Below are 23037 nucleotides of genomic sequence, written 5' to 3'. Positions count from 1 at the left end.
TTCAGCTGTGCGACTGTCCAATTCCCACACAACATTGGCAAACCAAACCAAAAAAATAGGGTGCCGTTGGCTGCTAATTTTTTCTTTTAGTTGAGAAATTACAGAATGTATTAAAAATGAACATAACACTGAAGCTGATAAAGTTAGCTTTTGTTTTAAAAAGTTTACTCACTGATGATGTTCATAATATAGATGCACATCATGCAAAGTTGAAATATTTTGAATATTTAAATACAGGAATGTTAGAGGAGGCTGAACGGAGGTCATTGTCTGCATGGCGCTGCATGATTTGTTCTGTTGATTAACTGTATTGGCAATTGTGTTGTTGATAGGTGAGATTATATCACATTATTAATTTCCACACCATTGAACCTCCTGCAATCTTGTTTTATGTTCAAAATCTTTTTTTATCAATATCATTTCACACATCAGTCTCTATGAAAAAGTCCCTCATTCACTGCGACTGAATATAAGTTATCTATACTTGGGAGGTTTAGTTGTACTTAGTAACAATTTGCTTCAACTTGATGCTGTCATTCTACAGAGTTATATTTATATGATGCAGTGTCATAATTCTGCTTGTCTGGAAAATGTTGTGTTCATGCTTCCCCAAAAAAAAAAAAAGTTAAAAATGTTAAACAATAACCACCAATAATTGTTTTGTACAATATTTTTTTTAATAAGAATACTATTATTGATTTATTCTAGAATACAATTATTAATTTATACTTAAAATAGTTTTATTAATGCATTTATATTTAGACATTGCCATACAGTATTAACAACCAGTCAGAAAAATAGACTGATTTCACAAACTAAAAGTTCCTGGTGTATTTTGAATCTAAGAACCACAAGATGATTCATGTTTAACCGAGGAAATCAGTTACGACTTTGAGCGATTCGCTTTCTGAGTCTGATTCAAACAGCTAACTAACAAGGCTGTTTCATGAATCTTTTTGATTGACTCATCAAAGGAACTCGTTCATAAAAGTCATTTTTATGGGAAATAGACATCTCCGCTTATGCTGTGCTCGTGCAGGAAACACTAGGTGTGTTCGACTTTAAGTGGTGCTGCGCAGACCGATCGGTGTATGACATCAAAGTACCACGAGAGTTATTAGGGAGCAGAGAGCTCTGTATGTCACACACCGATCGGTCTGCGCAGTCGAACAAACCTACTGACACGTTCTCCTGCGAGATGGTATAAGAAAAAATGCATTTGGATGCACACTAAGGTATAGAGGGTATGCATTGACGTCCCTTTCCCCTCAGCTGGACTGAGTAGCAAAAGAGCCTGATGCATGACTGGATTTAATCGGAGAAACTGCAAAAACGCGAGTAAAACAAACGATTATCAGTTTAAACTAAAGGTTGGACTTGATTAGGGCTGACACTAACGGCTATTTTTATATCGATTAATCTATCGACTAATTTACCGATTAATCGATTAATCTATGGGCTAATTTTCGACAATTTTACTTAAAAACATTTAATTTAACTTGCAATGTTGGCCTTCAGTAGTGTACTATAAAAAAGTATAAATGTAAACAAGCCCTTGACAAAATGTAAAACTAAAAGAGTAAAAATATAAAAATACACATTTGTTAACCAACATAAAAAAGAGAATATCAGCAAATACTTTTTATACAGAATAGTGTTGACACGATACCAAAATTATGACTAATTATGACCAGACTAAAATACCTCAATACCGATAAGTTACTGAATCGATATCATGGTAAAAAACAGTAAAAGTAATTTAATAAATGACAGAACTTACTAATCATTGTTTAATCATTGTTTTAGGGTTAAAACACCCTAAAAACTCACTTGGCCGGCATGTTCCTGCCCTACCCTGCTTCACACAGAATATTAGGTCTGGCCCTTTAAGAGCTGCACGGACCAACTTCATTGTAACACCCGATTTCTCATTCAACTCTGTATACTTTCACTGAAGACATACCCAACTGTGTTTACCCGAATACTCGCCAAGACGTACATTTTTACATCTTTTTTTACCATTCAAACCCAATAATCCGCGAAACTGGCGTCGCAATCTGTCTGTGAAAGGCGTGTGCGCGCGCTTCAGGTCAGAGTCCATAGATATCCATTATGGATATCTATGTCAGAGTCCGGCAGTGCGTGCGAGCACGTCCCGGCCGCGCTCCACTTTTCTGTTGCGTTCTTTTTCCTGAGCTGCGCGTATATATTTCACTTTTCTGCTTCCATTGTTTAGTGGACAGTGGAAGCAGAGCTCACACACACACACGTCTTCACCCCTGCTGTCACACATCGATGCAAATTACGAAATACTGCTCTTATTTGAGTGCTGTCATTTGTAAAGTACCGGTACTAATACAATTTCATATCGTACCCAACTTACCCAGACGACTAAAAATATTGACGTTGACTAATTAACAGCGTTGACGCTGTCAATTGTATCGACCAATCGCGACAGGCCTAGACTTGATATAATGTTACTTTCAACTTAAAAAAGTGATCCACGGATATTGACATGCAGCCAGGAATCGTGTTTCCTGACATTTTTATGTGCCTTATTGAAATGCATAATGCAAATTTGCCTGTCAACGCGTCATATAAATACATTTAGGTCTAATCTAATTGATATAATCTATATCAATGTTATATATATCGTCATATCGTCCAGCCCTAAAACTTGTATAGTTTTTGTCAGTGTTTATTTTAAAACAGCCAATTATGCAGAATATAAGATATGAATATTTAATTGATAAGTTGTCAACACAATATATAGGTATGATTTTACCCCAAAATTAAACATATTGACACAAAATGATAACTGCAAATCCATGTTTTGCTGCCTGGAGTTCAGTTGTCTCTGTGAATTGCAGTGATCCATTTGCTTCTCTTTTCTGTAGCTGTCGGCAGTCTGTAAAAATATACCTCAGATTTCTTGTCAAATCTATTTGTACAGTCAATCTGAAAGCTCTTTCCTTTTTTAGATGTGTTTTGTGTGTTTTTCGCTGCATTCACGCTGAAAACCAATGCTGCCTCTGTCTTTTTGCTACTCAGTGGGAGTAACCACAGCAATTCCAGCCGACAGTGACATCACACGCATACCCTCTATATTTAGGTATATTTGGTCATCTATGGTATTTTCTCTTATGGATTTCCTGGCTTTAGAAGGTACAAGTTTGTACCTGAGCACAAACAAAATAAACTGAATAAAGTACTAAAATAAAACAAAATATCTGAGTTTTTTTGTTTGACTTATATGTTCAGCAGCAGCTGTGGCCAAATATGAAAACAGAATATTTTGCATTGGGAAGCACAAATTGATTTAACATCTATTTTTAGACTTTTTTCCCCCTCGAAAGTCCTTTACTCCCCTCCTTTTAAAAATCAAAGCGGGAAGTGAGACGTTTGCTTGTGACAAAGTGATTCTGTCCTTTGGTTTCATTTAAACAAATGAGAATTGGAGTTCTTTGATGTTGTCGTGAGAACTGGTGACAGTTTGCTGTCTGCAGCAATCTTCTTTTACTTTTCTATGAAGCGTGATGTGCAAAGTCATCAGCAAACTCTGGCTCTCCAGTTCTGACTCCCTTTGCTCTGTGTCTAACCCCAATCATGCTCTCACTGCTGCTGAATAAGCAACTTCCACTCCCCTTCGATTGATCTCTCTGTAAGCCACGAGGATTTTAATCAAGATCATTGGTCAGAGATCTGAATTGCAGGGGCAGGCTTCTTCATCATATTGAGGGACTGTGATACGAGTATGGCGCTGTTCAGGCATGACTGATTCAAATGCAGTAAATTTTAGCTGCACTTCTAGTTCATCACTATGCTTTTTTTTGGACGATTTTAAATTATTCAGTCCCTTAAAGGGATAGCCCACCCACAAATGAACCTTCTCTCATTTACTCATGCTAATGCTGTCCCAGATGTATATGGCTTCATTCCGTGGAACGCAAATTGACATCTCTGTGAATCCATATAATGCAATAGATGGAACCCTCAAAAGTGAGAGCTCTCATTGGCTGCGTGTTTGTGTCATGTTTTGTTTGAGCACATTGATTGCGATTGTGTATATTGGCCATGTGCTCTTGTTTTGTTGTGAGCACATGGCTTGTCATGTTTGTTTCTATGTGCCATGTGCTCTCCTGTCTATTGTCTTATCCCCTGTCCCCTCAAATAGTGCACTATTTAACGGTATAGGGGGATTTCGGACAGCCCTTTTGTTTGCAGTCCTGTGCCAGTTCGTCGTCATATACACCCCTTGTGTCAGTTTGTTTTCCCCAATGGGGTAGGTTTTTTTTTTTAATTAATAAATCTCATCAACTCTGCACAATTGAGTCCTCACCTCATCCCTCAACCCTGACACATGAAGTGAAACCATAGGTGTGTGAGGAAAAATACAAATATTTTAAACTTTTTTAAACTATAAACCATCACTTCCAGCCAACTGCGTTCGCCCGACATAAACATCAGCATGTTGTGAAGCGTGACGTAAGCATGTTCTGAAGTTCACTTAATAAGCAGTGTTGGGAGTAATGCATTACTAAGTTATTAAGTAATTAATTTAATTACTTTTCCCTTGAAATGTAAAGTAAAGTAATTTAATGCAGTGACTAATATTAATTGCTGTAATTGCTTTAATTACGGTATATAACAATTCTATATCAATAGTGGATTTAACATAAAAATATAACGTCTAATTAAAGGTGCCCTATGTAACTTTTCCGTCCACTAGAGCACGGTTCCTCAAATCTTACCCCGGAGGTCCAATGCACTGCAGAGTTTAGCTCCAACCCTAATCAAATTCACCTACCTGTAGTTTTCTAATGAACCTGAAGACATTGATTAGCATTTTCAGGTGTGTTTGATTAGGGTTGGAGCTAAACTCTGCAGCGCATTGGACCTCCAGGGTAAGATTTGAGGAACCCTGCACTAGAGGTCGCCTATTCAAAACAAAGGTGTAGTTTGATGACGCCAAGTTTGAGCGCAGAATCTTTTTCCTTGGTTAAAATAGCAAATTTCCCACGATTTACAAATAGATGGAAACATTTGGGATATTGTAAGTATTCAACTGAACAAAATATATAACACTGTCCTAGTGGTTTTTGGATATATTACTGCAAAAATGTTACATAGTGCACCTTTAATGTTAAAATATTGGTATTTTTTTTCACACACCTATGGTTTTGCTTCAGAAAACATTGATTTAAAGGGTTAGTTCACCCAAAAATTTAAATTAGACCATGATTTATGTATAGGAGATGTATAGGAGCATCGCATGCTTTGATGCGGATTGGGCTGGGCTACAAACTCAAGCCCCTTCTCTCTTATATCGAAATCCTCCGCCATTTCTCTTTTAAAGTTCTCGTTTTAGACTTCTAATTCATGACCGGTGTTTTGTTTTGCTCTATCCTCTGCGTTTCTGCGTTTGTCAATACGTATGCGTCTAGGGTTCAAGGGTCAAGCGTTACTCTATTAGCGCAAGTCGACTTGCGCACCGCTGACTGCCGGAAGCTAGTTATTTTAGTTTATAAAGTTTTAAATATGGATATTTTTATTACACAAACGCACCACTTCGCTTCAGAAGGCCTTTGGATAGATATACTTTTATGGACTTCAAAAATTACCCAACAATTCACTGCCATTATAAAGCTTTGAAGAGCCAGGACATTTTTAATATAACTTTTTTTTGTCTGAAAGAAGAATTTTATATACACCTAGGATAACTTGAGGTTGAGTAAATCATGGGCTAATTTTAATTTTTGGGTGAACTAACCCTTTAACAATTGGGGTCATATGGATTACCGTGTGTTCATCAACTTTTTGACAAATTTGCATCTGAAGAAAGAAAGTCATACATCTGGGACAGCATGAGTGTGAGCAAACGGTGGAGTAAAATGTTTTGGTGGAGTATCCCTTTAAGTTAGTGAAAGTAGTTTTTTTCTTTCACAGTTCACAAAATTACCGAAAGCAAACTTTTCTTGGAAGTCATAATCCCAGACAGTCACCAGGCAGGGATGTCATGAAGCAAGAAAGATGAGTTTGCGGCCAAGACCTTTTTAGAACAGACCATTTGTCACTGTCAATACTGCAAACAAACTTCATGAAGTTGTTTGCTGTGCAATGGCCATAAAGCTTCCACCCACAGATTGTATTTGGGTGATAACTTGGCATCACAACTTGCCAGGCCAGTACTATTCCTCCTCTGGCTCGATTTGTGGAAGAGTCGAGCAAAGCTGTTTTGGACAGATGGTTTATTTGACTATTTTGGATATTATGTGTTTGCTTTTGCCTCTGAGAACTTGGATCAGTTTGTTTGAGATGTAACATCATGGGATGCCCATTTTTTTCTTTTTTTATGAACTTGCTCCTCAATTCATCAACAACTGCGTGACTTTCAAATCATTAATGGACTATCTATTCATGGACCAATTTGTCAACCAGACCTGACTTTTCACAAAGCAAAAACTCATAAACTCAAACTCAAAATAAATAGATTTTCAAATTGTCAAATAAATATGCATTATAATAATAAATAATAAATTGATAAATTCAGCATTTAAGTGTGTGTTAACAGTGTGGTTCAGTTCTCTTTTGGTTCTTTTGGTCTGGACCAAAAAAAGAAAATAATACATTTAGTCCTGGTTCGCTTAACATTCACACTGACACTTCACTTGGTGTCTGTGCATCCATATGATGGCATTTTGACCAAATAAGAACTCGTGAAGAGTTTATAAAATGTGTAAAGGAGTCAAAACAGTGGCAGGAATTCTTGTTGCACACAAACGTAGATCTGCTGCAAGGAGACGGCGTTTCTGACGCCTGTACTGAACTGTAATGGGCAACAACTATGACAAGAACAGGGATGATTTAGCATTCTGTCCTTTTTAGGGTCACATCTGGTGACATCACATCCTGTTTTTGGCTTATTTAGATGTCTTTGGACCGTGTTGCGTTCATATTTCAGTCAAACCACACCAGAGTTCGAAACCCATCTTTTCAGGCTTTTCAGTCTGCTTGCTTGGTGCACACCCGGGTTCGGATGTCAGCATTCACACTTAATCAAATGAAGCGCACTAACAGAGCAATCGCACCAGAGCTTGTTTTAATCGAACCAAACCTGCCAAGTGTGAACACACCTTAAATTGCATTTTTATAAGACATTCACCAATTACGTTTCATTATCATTTTAGTATTAGTTAAAAAGTTAAAAAATGTAAATGGTAATTTGACACGTGAGAGCAACCACTGATGTTCATTTGAATGAATTTATTTTTAAATTGCATTTTAAGTTGCATTCCAAATGAGGGCACTTCATTTGTCTTCAAAGACACTTCATTTTAGTGTCTTTGTTACATGTTACATGTACTTACTATAGTAATAACAGTAAATTATACATAATTACAAGCAATTAACTCTAAACCAAACCGTTCTTACAATCCTAACCCTATATTAATGCTGTCTTCACGTGCTTTCGGAAGTATATATATATATATATATATATATATATATATATATATATATATATATATATATATATATATATATATATATATATATATATATATATATATATATATAAATATATATATGATATAAATACGTGTTTCTTAGTTAGAAATTGGACATGAATGCCCTCTCAAGTCGTATACCTCTGGGAAGTTTAACTGAAAATGATTGCTGCTGTGACTGCTATTCTTTATTAGTTTTTTCCACAACCATCACCTTGTCTTATCATTAAAGTAGTGCATATTTACATACATGAATAATCATTTGATGCATATTGTATGTATTATACACAGCAAGAATAGTGTATTTGACAGAAAATTTCACAATCCTCAGCAAGCTGACTATAGATAGCGTGGTGAATGTTTATATGGTTATCAATGAATGGGGCGCTAAATATCATTTTGCCTCTAATAAGATTTTCCCAATTAATAATAAACCATGATTCCGACGTGAATGCGACGAGCTGTAATCATGACTTCAGAAGTGGGAAGTAGGACATTTCCGACAGTACTTGAAGGCAGCATAAGTATATGTTGTCAATTAATATTACTCAGTACTTAATTGTGTAATTACACTGTAACAAGGACACCTTGAAATAAAGTGTAACCAAACTGAGTTAATTATTATGTTCTTGTTATATTTTTATATATTTTTGGCAAAGTGATTTGTTAATTTATTATTTTATTGTGTTCCCTCAAGAGTATTAATTATTATTAATAGCATTATCAATATGAGCATTATTCCCCTCTGACATTGCATCTAAACAAATTGCTTGGCATTGACAGTCACACTATAGGCCTACAGAACTGGCTTTGATAGGTTTCTGAATAGAAACAGGCATGCAAGATACTAACCATCCTCTCTCTGATTTCTCTGATTTGTTTCTGATGACAGGTGGGGAAACAAGCGAGTTGCAAATTGCAAGGGGAGAGAATAAAGCAATAATAAAGGATTTTAATCCCGGGAAGGAGTATTCTGTCAAGGTTATAGCCGTGAGTGGAAACCTGCACAGCCGAGCACTTCAGGGAAAATACACTGGTACGAAATACCTTGTTTCTTTGAAGCGATCCCACTGAAACGGATTGCAAGTGAAAATATTGTGTTTGATTGTAGCCTCCTGTGTGATTTAAGACAGCATTGAAATAGTGCCTTGAAAATAACAGCTCCAATTGTACCAAGTGACATGTCTATACAAAATACATAGGGCTGCGGGTTTACAATTAGTTGAAATTGTATCGTACATATATATTTATTTTGCATAGCACAATATTTTGGACTTTAATACCTCGTGTCTCTTCAGCAGAAGACCAGAGCAGTGATGGGGACACCACTCAACCTCAAAGACTGAAAGAAGCTGGACCTGTGGAGGAGGGAAATGAGATCTCAGGAGGTAGAGCCAAAGTTTAACCTCTCCAGATGGAAATGTTACTGCTCAAGATGTTGCACTTTCATAGCTCAGGAGATTTAATGGAGTTCTCAGCAATTTTTGAAGTTTCAGTAAAATGTTAAAAGCCCTTAGGAGAAATAAACGCGAGTCAGTTATTTTATTCTCATGAGAAGATTGCGATGTAAGCAGATGTAAGCATGTGAAAATGTTCGAATGCGGCCTTGCATATCTATTGAATTCGCCAAATTGAAATAGAATTGCTCAGAATCTAGAGCGTGTTGTTAAAAGATTTCAATTGATAGCTCAGGTCAATTTCTACCTGGTCGTGGGAGAATTTGTTGATATTGAAATTGATTTTTGATGGCAAACTTTGGTATGTTGGGAGATTGTTGAAAGCATATGAGGCTCTTTCTCTGCAAAATGCAATACATGAAAACCGCTCATTTCAGAGACAACAGAGATATCAAAAAGATCTCTCTTGTGATTTTTCTTTCCTATGGGTTTTTCTCTCTTGTGGGTCTTCCTTTTCTATGTCACTTCTTTCTTTTATCTGTCACTTTTTAACATTATATGAATTTCTCCGTGCGATCTTCTGAGACTGATTATTGCTATTTTTCCAGTGAGAGCTGCCCTCCTGTCAAGATATTTCAGCCACGGTGCTGTCAATGAAATATAAGAACCCATACCTGCTGAAGTTGCAGAGGGCACCTCTCTGTAGGTCCCATCTTTGCTGGTTTTAATGTCCCTGGCATACTTGACAAAATGAGCATGTTCAGAAAGTCAAAGTCAAAGATGATGTTCCTGTCTGAATGTTTCCTCTGGAGTCTCTCAGGGCCAGACCTTAGCCACAACTCAGTCAAATATCACACAATTTGTTACAATTCAGAGGGTATTATGTACACCAAAGTATCCATGCTGGATTTTTGACCGAAATGCAATGTATCGATGAAACCGAGAAGGATGAATGCGAGGGAAAGGTTACTGAGCTCATGGTTGACTGTGCAAGAGACGTGTCTCCAGCCCCTCTCAGTTGTCTTTTTGCTGGACTCAAAAGAGAGATTCGGCTTTGTTTAGCTGTGAACATTGATGTTTAGTGGCTGTAAAAACATCCAAGGCTGCTTGGAGGCTGAAATGTGCTCTTGAGTGAAGCATTTAACTCGGGTCCCTCTGTAGGACGGCAGCTTTTGTGTTACGTGGTCTCGCATCTGTTGTTCAGAGTCTTTCATTTAGAACACCTCAGTGCGTCTGCCAAATGGCAGAGGTTTGAAATTGGTATGGCTCGCACAGACCTTGGCTGTCCTGTTTTCCTCTTCAGACTACCGTCAGAGTGGGCAGGATTTGGCACATGGACTCCAAGTGGGTGGTGGAGCTCAGATTCTGTTCAGTTCTGTTAAGACTTACTTCACGCTTTGATTATGACTGAGCACTAATTTGATTCCCTGCTTAAGATCTCATTAGCGCAGAATAACAATGAGATAATATTTCAAACCAAGAACTCGATGATGGGAAGTACCACGAGGGAGTTATCGCTGGCACAAGGCATATTCAGACAGATAGATGATGTCCTGCTGTCTGCACATGTGTGCGCGCTGGTGGGTTGGGATGGTGGACTATCATCTCCTTTGATGTGCCATCCCTGGGAATGTGCCCAAGCAGACAGAATGAAAGTAAATGGTTATCTAAGCATCCGTACCATCGATGTGGGCTGTGAAATGGCACTTTGAGCTGAACAAAATGGTCAAATTTTTATATCTCTCCCAATTCTCTTATTCTCAAACGAGCGCTTCCAGAAGCAAACTGAAAGGTGTCATAAACACAAAGCTGTTGCCTTTTAATTTCTCACCGAGCTCTTTACGAGATGTCTGTAATTGTGATTTATGCTCAACATCTGTGGATATATAAATGGGGCAAAGAAATAAATTGCAGCCAGCGGTGTAAATGACAACTGTGCAGACAACTGAACAAACAAACACTCAAATGGCAAGCAGTAATACTTATATATGGATAGTGTACACTTACCAGCTTTTCAGCAATTCAGTTACAGGTGACTACTAGTTAATAATCATGGGCAATTTTTATATGTACAGTACCTTCAAGGACACATTAATAGTGACAGTAAAGACATGCATAATGTTACAAATGTAACATTTTGAAATAAATGCTTTCTTTTCATCAAAGAATATATCATGGTTTCCACAAAAATATTAGGCAGCAAAACTGTGTTCAACACTGATAATAATAAGAAATGTTTCTTGAGCAGAATAGGATCATGTGATTCTGACAGGAGTAATGATGCTGAAAATTCAGCTTTGCCATCATAGGAATAAATAAAATAGAAATTAAAATAGAAAAGTTATTTTAAAGTGTAATAATATTTTACAGTATTACTGTTTTTACTTTATTTTTGATTCAATAAAGAAATAAAACCTAAAATCTTACCAACCCCAAATGGTACTGTGTTTATTAGAGCCATCATGACATCAAATATTGGAAAATATGTTGTAGAAGTAGCAGAGATTTTGATTCATCCCAGTGACTCAAATCTTTAGAATCTGTTCATCAAAAAGATTTGTTCAATGGTTCTTTCTGCAGGTTTCATTGCAAGTAGGTGGCAACAAGTGTGCATCTTATGCGTGCTATGAGTCATTGAATCATTTATTGGGAACCGAAACAAAGCAGATCTATCAGTTTTTTCTTTATCCATAATTTTAGCAAGCTAGTGAAAAAAAAATCCAATATTAATAGTTGAATGTTAAAGGAACTGTATGTAAGAAATGTATTTCAATTAATCATAAAATGGCCCTGATATGTCACTAGACATTAAGAAATCATGTTAATTTCAAATACTTATATCACTGACAACGGTTGTCCGGCCAAGATGTTGTCATTTTAAAAGTGAAGTTGCAGCCCTCAATTGATGTTGATGTTGACATGTTGTGTTTTGGCCTGAAGCACCACCCTCCACCTTATCTACCAATCACGAAGTCAGTAGTGTTTCTGCATTCGGGTTGCCAGCTCTGCTCTAGTTACCACAGCTGCAGCTACAAACTTTTTGGATAAACAATGTCTAACTTTACGAAACCTAAACGACCTTGTTATGAATCAGAAAAACGTCGTGACAGTGTCCGAAATAAAACAAGGATTTGTATAAGAGATGCCTTTGAAAGATGGAGATGGCTGAAAACGGAGAATAATTTGAAGACTGATGCCAACGTTGCTAATTTTCTCCTGGTACTTAATGTAAATGGACATTTCAAATATTCATGACAGTCGAACAAAGTTATGCATGTTCGTGCAAAGTAACGTTAGGTTAGCGCAGATGGAGGAGGTGGGTCATTGAATTGATAACGTTAAGGAATTGTTTGGTAAATAAAAATGGCGAGTCGTCATTGCTAACATTAGTAATGCATTATCAGAGCCCGTTTCTCTGTCATTATGCTGGGACGCTGAGGAAAACAACATTAGCACGCTTATTATTGCAATGTGAAAACGTATTTGAGACAGTAGCCTAACGTTACCTCTGTAAAAATTATTCCACATTCGTTCTTTGCATATATAGTGGACAAAACATGCTGCAAGTTGACCTGTATGACCATTGCTAATGTTATTTAGCTTTGCTGTCATTTTACTATAATATACTATAGTATTTTTTCATGTGGGAATGTACGAGCGTTCATATTTATGATTATATTTGGCTAATCGCCACTAGTACATTTTTGCGATTCATAATTACTGCACAAAACATCGCTCTTGACGCATAAACATAATTAACAGAAAGAAAAAAAACTTGCCATTGAAAGCTCCTTGTAGCAACCTACGTTCCTGCTGGATCCTGCAGCCTATCTGGCAACCTCGAGTCAGGGGAGGGGGAGAGGGGAGACACCGCTCTACAGTAATTTGAAAGTGATTGCAGTACCAGTTTTGGCCACAGTCCTACATACAGCTCCTTTAAGAATGAACATTAAGAATGAATAAAGAGTTTCAATAATGTACATGTCATTTTAATTATGTATTTTCATCAGTCATTTTTATCGTCTCATTCAGAAGCAAAGTCAGCCAGAAAGTCAGGTACTTTAAAGTGAAAAAGTGAACTGATTTGTTAATTTTAAAGATTCATTAGAAAACACTGAGAAACAACATGCAGCAGTTCTGATTGTTTAATGAGAAAAGGTGTTCAGAATGCAACTTCCGTTGTCTGGGCGTGATGGTCTTTGTCTGGGCTTGCTGGAAAAGGTGGCGGGGGTCAGCGGTAACTGCTGTTTCACACAAAGCTCCTTCCTTCCCGATAATAGTGTGGGCGGAGAAGCCTGATAATGGTCTTTTCTGACCTTTTTTGTCAGAGGGCAGGTCACTGGACTAAGATGAGAGGGCTGTTATTTAGGAATTCAGTACATGTAGCCACTGTAATCAAGAGAGAGATGATATCACTCCTTGAGAGAACCCAAGGTGACTGTGCTTTGCTTCACCTCAGATGACCTTTTTCTAATGAAAATCGGCCTCACCTGATGGTATTTTTAATGTGAGATTTTTCACTGAGGGAGGGTCTTTTAATAAGGGATCGTTGGTGTAGAACATTATTCTTGGAGGTGCTGTATAAGGTGCAGAGATGGCTGTCTTTTAAAGCGCTCCGCTGCCCTGCATTAGGGTGTGCGACGCACTGGGAATGCTAATAATGTCTATTTTGGCTCCGGTCTCAGGTGGCAGGCTGCTGAGGTTAGCAGTGATAAGGGCGACGCTATGGAACTTCCTTACAAGGAGGAAGGAGCTCCAGGACTTTCTCTGAAGGAGACTTTTGGAGTGTGACGTCTTATCTGGCCCAGCGGCCCACTAGTGGAAGGAGCCGATAGGCAGAACGCGTGGCAACCGCAGCTGCGAAGAAGCAGCGCGTCAAATCGCAGATAGACCACTTTTTGGTGTGTCAGCTGAACTACGTCTTAAAATGCGCTGCTTAGTGTTGTGGAATACACATCTATCTGGAAGTGCTTTCAGGAATACTTTTATATGACTGCAGCACATTAAAACGACATAAGTATATGCCATACCATTTTATTTAAACGATAATCACAAATTTATGCATTCTTCAAGGAGACTGTCAAACACGCACAACTTAATTTACACAAGTAGGATGTTTCTGGATCAATATCTGTTTTTATTGCTTTGAATTGCCTGCTCTATCCCTACCACTTAAACACAGGCAATGATTGGTTGTTAATCAGGCAATCAAAGAAAATTGATCAAGGAAACTGTCAAACATGGTCACAGTGATTTCTACAGTACTGTAACTGTTACACAGTAGAAAAAACGTCATCATTTTAAAATGGATGCATATTATGTTGCGTTTTAATTTTTGTTTTGTAGAAATCAATGTAACAATTCAATGATTTGTAATGAATTGTTTTTTATAAGTAATGTTTCTGAGAATCATGAAATTTCACTGGTTCAATTTCATTCCGGTTCTTATACCTCTAAACGGTCCAATTAATATTTTGAAAAAAAAAAAAGAAATGCCAAAATGTGGATAATATTTATGTTGTAAATCATTTTCAGGGCAAAAATGTTACATATCAATACTAAACAAACAAAGTATTATATTTTATTTGTTCATTTATTTTTTTTAATATACCACTGACAAAACAGCCAAATGTGTATATTTAACTGCATGTTGTCATATGAACAACCAATTAGAATCACTGATTTAAGTCTCTAATTCAGTTAATTCAGTAAAGCTGTATGTGTTAGATTCACTAAAAAAACAAACTTTTTAAAGACATTAGTTCAGGAATCATTTAGACCAGAGGGTGTCGTGACCCAAAAGTGGGTTGCAAGACCATTTTGGGTTGGTTGCGGAATGTGTAGTCAAAGACACAACAACAACAACAACAACAACAACAACATTTTTTCTGATGTGAGACTTTTGGTTTGAAAGACATGCGTGAAGACTGTTGACTCTTCTGTTAGACGCCATTAAAGGGTTAGTTCACCCCAAAATGAAAATTCTGTCATTAATTACTCACCCTCATGTCCTTCCAAATCCTTAAGACCTTCATTCATCTTCGGAACACAAATAAAGGTATTTTTGATGAAATCAGAGAGCTCTCTGACCCCTCCATAGACAGCACTTTCACAGCCCAGAAAGGTAGTAAAGACAGTGTTAAAATAGTCCATGTGACTCCAGTGGACTCCAGACTCCAAATTCAACCTTAATTTTATGAAGCGACAAGAATACTTTTTGTGCGCAAAAAAACAAACAAAAATAACGACTTTATTCAACAATTTCTTCTCGTCTGTGTCATTCTCCTACGCTGTTGATGTAGTGTAAACGGCAGAACAGCAGCTCACGATTGGCCAACTCCTCTGTCAGCATCAGACGCATGCGCCGTGGTGCTCACGTGAACAGCGTTGGCCAATGGTAAGCCGGCTTTCTGACGAAGAACTCGCCGTTCTAACATAGAACAGCGTAGGAGACTGACACAGACGAGAAGAAATTGTTGAATAAAGTTGTTATTTTAGTTTGTTTTTTTGCGCATGATATGAGGGTGAGTAATTAATGACAGAATTTTAATTTTTTGGGTGAACTATCCCTTTAATGCCTGAGAAAATGCATTGTCCTGCTGTTAGATGTCCTGCATCAGTATCTGCTGTAAGATGAGTTGTTGTCAGGCTTTATGTCAGTGTCATTATTGTAACGTTATTTTCGTAACTTGTTGTGACATAAAACGTCTCTCACCTCAGAAAAATGAACTTTCCTGCCATTTCAGACATTATAGACCTTATTCACACAAGCGCTTTCTTTGATTTTTAACGGGAATGAAAGCGAGGCTGTGAGAGAGACACACATCTCCTCAGTGGGTTGTACTGTTAGAAGAAAGTCATATACCCCTAGGACCCTAGGATGGCTTGAGGGTAAGTAAATCATGGGGTAATTGAATTTTTTGGGTGAACTATCCCTTTAAGTAAGGTGGGATGGTACTTAAATTAGGTTGATTCAAATTTGGTTTAATGATGATTGGAAAATGTGTGTCCTACGGCCAAATCAGTCGAGAACCAATGATTTAGAATACACTGGTCATGCTGTATGGCTTGGATGTACTCAGAAGAGTAATTTGTGGTATGTCAGGCTGTATGTCAGTGTCATTATTCTAACGTTATTTTCGTAACTTGTTATGAAATAAAAAGTCTCTCACCTCAGAAAAACGAACTTTCCTTCCATTTCAGACATTATAGACCTTATTCACAGGCACAGCAGTGCCATCTTTGATTTTTAAAGGGAACTAAAGCGAGGCTGTGAGCGAGACGCTGTATGGCTTGGATTCACTCAGAAGAGTAATTTGTTTAAAAATCTGTCCCCCGGTTTCACAGACAAGGCTTAAGATAGTCCCAGACTAAAATGCATACCTGAGCTGTCTTAACTGAAATCAACTTTCACTGGCATATCTTAAAACATTGTTTTGTCTCAAGATTCACACCAGTAATGTTTTTTCTAAGGCACGTTTATAAAAGCTACTTAAATGCCCTAATTAAACCGAGGCCTAATCCTAGCTTAATCTAAATCCTGTCTGCAAAACCAGGCCTCAATGTTTTGAATGTACCAAAATAACTGATTCAAAAGAGTCATTAGTTTGGGAATCAGATTACGCTGGTCATGCTGTATGGCTTCCATTCACTAAAAAGAACCTACTCAAAATGGTAATTCGTTTAAGAATCTGTATGGTTTTGATTTACTAAAGTCATTTGTTCGGGAATCAGACTGCACTGATATGGTATGTTTTTGTTTAATAAAAAATAAACTCCTCAAAAGAGTCATTAGATAAGGAATCGGACTACACTGATGTATGTTTTAAGAATTTGTATGGTTTTGCTTCACTCAAAGGAGTCATTCGTTTGGAAATCAGAAGACTCTGGTCATGCTGTATGTTTTGATTCACTAAAATAATAGATTTAAAAGAGTCATTCATGCTGGAATCTGACTTGATTGATATATGTTTCGCACTGTACTTCCAGTAGTTGCTACTGAATAATAGTACATTAAACATTATCAGACTATTTTACCAAGTCTTTAAAATTCCAGACTGATCGCTTGTTCTGCAGCCGTTCCCTCTCTTGTGCTGATTAAGTGAGTATATGTGGAATCTGTTTTGTGATTAATTTGTAGTACTAGCACCGGTGTAATCACATCAGCCATATTGCAAGAGAGAGCGCTGATTTTTGCCGTGCCAGATGTGAAACCAAAGGCCATTACAACTGCTTAGCGTCACACAGCTGCCCGCCTGGCCTTTTGCCCATACTAAGCAAACAAACTCTAGATAGGCCAGCTGTTTACTAAGGCCTGATTGAATTTTTCATTACAACTACAGTACTGTTATTGCCATTAGGCAGATTCAGTTTGAGTAAGGGATAAACCGCTGTTGACTTCATTTCAATAGTGCTGTTTTGCTCATGGCCGTCTAGGGACCAGGGGTTTGGATTAAACTGAAGCTGTTAAGATTTGTGTCCTCTCTAATCTGGTCCCTTGTCTGCAATAGAAATACTTTTCTTTGAGCTTGGAACATTGAAGACAGGTCAACGACGTCCAATCCCACAACGAATTTTGCTTTATGACCCTTTTGTTTGTTTATTACTCTGTTGCCGTACACTCAAGAAAAAACTTTATGTATTTGAATTGCGTATTCAAATTTCCATCCTTTTGAATTTGTACATTTTTAACTTAATGTGATGCATATTTGTCAGTCATACATAAATAAAAGGGGTAGAAACAGGTAAGATTTCTGCAATAGTACCAATAAATATAATGTGTATAATATAATATACAGTAACCAGGTTTATGTATTTATCACCAATAAATCGAATTGATTTCAGTCTCAAACATTTTAACTAATTAAATATTTTTTTTGTTCCACAGCTAGCCATATTTTAACCATGAATAACTGCATTAATTAGCCGGAGCAAACTTTTTCTGGAAAGTTCACATTGGCAAGCACCAAAAGAAATTCGTTTTGCCCTGATTTTGTTCAAAATCACTCTAGTTTATTGTTCAATATTGACATATCGGGACCTTAAATGTATCAATGTACTTTACAAAAACTGTGTTGAAGCTCCTTTCAGATTAGTTTAATGTATGATAAGGTACATGGATAACCAAATATATAACAAATATATAATATATATTCGATGAGCGAATTCATGGTGGTTCTAAGCAATTTGAAATACATGCATTTTGAAAATACGATTACTTAATTCGTTACATTTATATAGCGCTTTTCTGGGTACTCAAAGCGCTTTACATGGAAGGGGGGAATCTCCTCAACCACCACCAATGTGCAACATCCACCTGGATGATGCGACGGCAGCCATATTACGCCAGAACGCCCAACACACACAAGCTTATTGGTGGAGAGGAGACAGAGAATTGAATTCAAAAGGGTGCAAATAGTTAATAATAAAATATGCCATGATTTATTAAATAGTACAGAAATCATTTCTGTTTTTTAAGCCAGGCACACACAGTATGATTTTGCTGTTGTATGAGCTCGCAGGCGTGGAAATCATTGATGCCTGTGTGGTCGCGGCTCGCATTGTGTGAGAGGAATTACGAGCCTAACCGAGTAGCTCCCAACCCCCCGATGTTCAGGGATTCAAAATTCAGGGAGTCTGCCCGATTTTGACCAGTGTATAGGCTGTCCCCTGTTGCCAAATCATACACAACCACATCACATAGGCTAGATCTATGAATATTATTATAGCCCAGTGGCTGCAACCTACAGCGTGCGCATACACAGACACTCACACAAATACACTATAGTTGTTTTTGTTGAAAGGAATGGCTGTTGTTCTCTGCTTTTCACCAAATCATTTGCACACTCATCTTTTTATTTTCTTTCTTTTATCTATCCGATGCTATAGCAGCGACATTGAAAACTTCAGTCTCCATGTTTAGCACAAAAACTCATGTGATTGCTGCCGGCTCGCCATGCAGGAAAGTCGTGTCGTGTACCAGCTGCTTTGACACCATTATTAGGTTAACTGACTCATAACGTGTGCAATGGCTCAGAACCTCCAGAGTGTCCGAACTCACACAGTGTACGCCCGCCTTTACTCGTTTCATTTAAGCAGGGCTGCCAACTTTTCAAAAAAACTTGGAGTGAAATTTGGTGGGGTCAACCAAAATTTTGTTGCGTACAAAGCATTTGTTTTTTGGCTCATTCAGCATCATTACCGTACACAGAAATAAATTATATATATATATATATATATATATATATATATATATATATATATATATATATATATATATATATATATATATATATATATATATATATATATATATATATATATATATATACACACACACACACACACACACACACACACACAGAAAACACTCTGCATCAGCATTTGAATGGGGTAGTATTGTTTTTTGTTGTTGTTGATTTCTTTTTTGCCTTTGATAGATAAGTATAGGTTGATAATTAATTCTGTCTATTAAGACAAAATTAATCTATTTGACGCTTTGGATTTACACTATATCCTATAGACACACACACACACACACACACACACACACACACACACACACACACACACACACACACACACACACACACACAGGGGTTTTTTTGTGAAATGTGGGGACATTCCATAGGCGTAATGGTTTTTATACCGTACAAACCGTATTTTCTATCCCCCTACACTGCCCCTGCCCCTAAACCTACCCATCACACACACACACACACACACACACACACACACTGCCCCTGCCCCTAAACCTACCCATCACAGGAGATTGGGCAGTTTACTTTCTGTGAAAAAAAACTCATTCTGTATGATTTATAAGCATTTTGAAAAGTGAGGACATGGGGAACGTCCTCATATTTCACCCTCTTTTTGTAATACCTATGTCATACCCATGTCATTATATTTGTATATATTTGTGTCCTGATATTTCACAAAAACATGCCCACACACACACACACACACACACAATTTTAAATCCCTTTTTATGTAAATAGAACTACTTTAAATTACAAAATACTTATAAGTTAAAGTAGTCAAGTTACATTCAAGCTACCCTTTTGAAAAAAATAGCTACAAGCTACTATCAAAAAGTAGCTAGCTACATTGAAATTACTTTTCTTTTTTACAATGACATTGTTACAAATAACTGAATAATTGTTAATGAAGAATGTTACAATATTTGGGGTTTCAAGCAACATAATGCAATGCAATTATGATTTAAAAGAGTATTGGGTGAATTCAGGTTGATTGAGACACTTTTTTCCCAGTCATTTCAATGGCAAAAAGTGTCAGAATCATTTGATTGTGTAAACTATCCGATACACACAATACTCAAATATAGTCTATATCTCAAACTGGCTGTCAAAGTGCAAAATGGCTGCAAATTTAACATCAGTGCAAGGAAAAAATGTATGCAACTTAAATTAAATAGGCTACTCAGGAGTCATGATTAGTGTAAAGATGCAGGTTAAGCTCAGCATTCTGAACGCTGTGAGACGCCAGTCATGAGCTGCTCGCGTGAACAGTGCTCTTTGCTTGACTATTTCTTTTCGTTTCGAATTGTTTCGTTTAAAAGTGGACATTTCAAGCTTTCTATACACATATTTCTCATGTCTGTGAGGCAAGTAACCTGCTGAGTTTTGGTTCATTTATTAGACGTGCTCCAGTTCATGTGCAATTCGATCGCTCCGGCGCCTCCGTCCCGATTATTGTCTGCTATAGACTATTTGCTTCTTATTTAATAAATCCAGGCAATTGAAACATTGATTCAAATTAAGATAGGCCTACAATTTATACAAAACGAAATTCACTTTAAAGAAAGGCTTTCTACAAAACAAAACTTAATGAAGTGGTCAAAATCATTTCTGACCCTATGTCTTTGACATAGCCTAGCCTATTACGCATCTTTGCACTTTTCATAATAGCCTAGATGAAATGTAAAAATAGCATTATAATATTTAAACATAAATATGAAAAAAATACATTGATTAATGGCTACAACAAGTACAGATAAATGTCATGTCTGAGCGTGATTTGAGCGAGCATTGTTTTACCGGTGAGCGGTTCATGAGTGGAGCGTTCGCTTGGGCCATGAGCGATAGAGGGGAGCGCGCCTGTACAGAGCGGATTATTGAGCTGAGCATTACACCGCACCGCTTCGCTCATTACAGGCTCGTTCTCGTCAGAACCCAAAACGGAATGTAGCTTTTGGTCGCACTACCGTATTTATTTGCACATTTATCTTGAACCCCCTCACCGAAAGCATAACTAGTCGATCACGAGTGGCTCAACAGGTAGATCTATAGATAAACTCATCTTTCAGGCATTTGACCGACCGGGTTGACAGTTCACCGTGAGAAATCGGGGCTTTGGCGTGTGAGCGTGTGAAACCAATCAAACGCGTATGTCTCACGGCCAATGCGTGAGAGTTGGCAGCTCTGATTTAAGTATGGCGAACAAATATATATCACATTATAAATGTAGGTGTGTTTTTTATTTAATGTAAGCTTTTAAATTACTGAAGGTGTTTCAGCAGGAAGTAGAGGTAAATTACATCCCCCATACATGAGACTGTTGCAGGGGGACACCCTGGTTCATGCCTGATTTAATATCCTTTCCTGTAATTAAGAGAGAGGGCAGCTCAGGGCCAGTGAGGCTCTGATGTAATCATCAAGAGTTGGTATGATGCCTGGAGAGCGGTATATTTAATCTGTGTGTGTGTGTGTGTGTGTGTGTGTGTGTGTGTGTGTGTGCGAATGTGCTTTTGCGGGTCTCAGCTGCAAACTTTCAATGAACAATTTTTGGATGAAGAGTTTCCATTTATAGTGGACATTTCACATTGTCCACGTTTCTCTTCCTCAAACACGCAGTTAGAATATGTAGAGCAGATCCGATGGCTGTAACATTGTGAACGGTACATGACTGTGTCATTCTGATGATGAGGCTACTGATGTGAGAATATTGCATAGGACAGATCTTTTTTTCTTACTACCTACCAAATCTGAGCATCAATTGCAAAATACCTGTGGTAATGCGCTGCAAAAATATACATATTAAAGGAACACGCCGACTTTTTTGGACTTTAGCTTATTCACCGTATCCCCCAGAGTTAGATAAGTCCATACATACCATTCTCATCTCTGTGCGTGCCATAACTCTGTTTGACGTACCCACCGCTAGCCTAGCTTAGCACAAAGACTGAAGGTAAACGGCTCCAGCTAGCCTACTGCTCAATAAGTGACAAAATAACGCCAAAATTTCCTATTTACATGTTGTGATGTGTATAGTTACATTGTGTACTAAGGCAGACGGAAAATGAAAAGTTGCGATTTTCTAGACCGATATGGCTAGAAACTATTCTCTCATTCCTGCATACTAATCAAGGAACTTTGCTGCCGTACCATGGATGCAGCGGTGCAATGATATTACACAGCAACTGAAAATAGTCCCCAGCACGCTCTCTGTGCAAGCAGGTTGTCACGTTGGTTATGTTGAAGGAAGTAAGCCTATTTTCAGGCGCTGCATAATATCACCCATGGTACGGCAAAAAGTTCCTTGATTACTACGCAGGAATGAGAGTATAGTTCCTAGCCATATCGGTCTAGAACACTGTCAGTCTTAGTACACAATGTAACTATACACGTCACAACATGTACATAGGAAAATGTTGGCATTATTTTGTCACTTATTGAGCAGTAGGCTAGCTGGAGCCGTTTACCTCCAGTCTTTGTGCTAAGCTAGGCTAGCGGTGGGTGCGTCAGACAGAGTTATGGCACGCACAGAGATGAGAATGGTATGTAGGCCTATGGCCTTATCTAACTCTGGGGGATACGGTGAATAAGCTAAAGTCTTAAAAAGTTGGTGTGTTCCTTTAAGATTTGTTTTTAGATAATATTTGTTGGATTAAGTTTATTTTACCTACCCCATTAGTTATTTTATTTAGTTCAGCATAAATGTAAGTCTTAAACATTATCTGTGTAAAACTGGATAATATACAGTCAAACCAAACATTTTTCAGACACCTTCAACATTTTCTCACATCACAGCAGGCACGTGCAGAGGGGGGGGCTTTGGGTGCTCGAGCCCCTGCCCTTTTTCAAAATGAATCAAAAGTGCCCCTCTCAGACAAATAT

The 23037-nt window shown here is 37.6% G+C and overlaps 1 protein-coding gene across 1 annotated transcript in view; it reads left to right on the top strand.

Moving 5' to 3' along the window:
- The window catches only part of col14a1a (collagen, type XIV, alpha 1a), a 161188-nt gene that overhangs the window by 11180 nt on the left and 126971 nt on the right, over nt 1-23037 (top strand). Inside the window, exons 4-5 of the mRNA XM_079836357.1 lie at nt 8398-8541; nt 8807-8893. Coding sequence (XP_079692483.1) covers nt 8398-8541; nt 8807-8893 — 231 coding nt within the window. The remainder of the gene's footprint in view (nt 1-8397; nt 8542-8806; nt 8894-23037) is intronic.

The sequence above is a fragment of the Gobio gobio genome (genome assembly GCF_949357685.1).
Source record: "Gobio gobio genome assembly, chromosome: 15".
NCBI classification, from domain to species: domain Eukaryota; kingdom Metazoa; phylum Chordata; class Actinopteri; order Cypriniformes; family Gobionidae; genus Gobio; species Gobio gobio.
The sequence above is the reverse complement of the archived record's forward strand: the minus strand, read 5'-3'. Positions and strand labels throughout refer to the sequence as shown.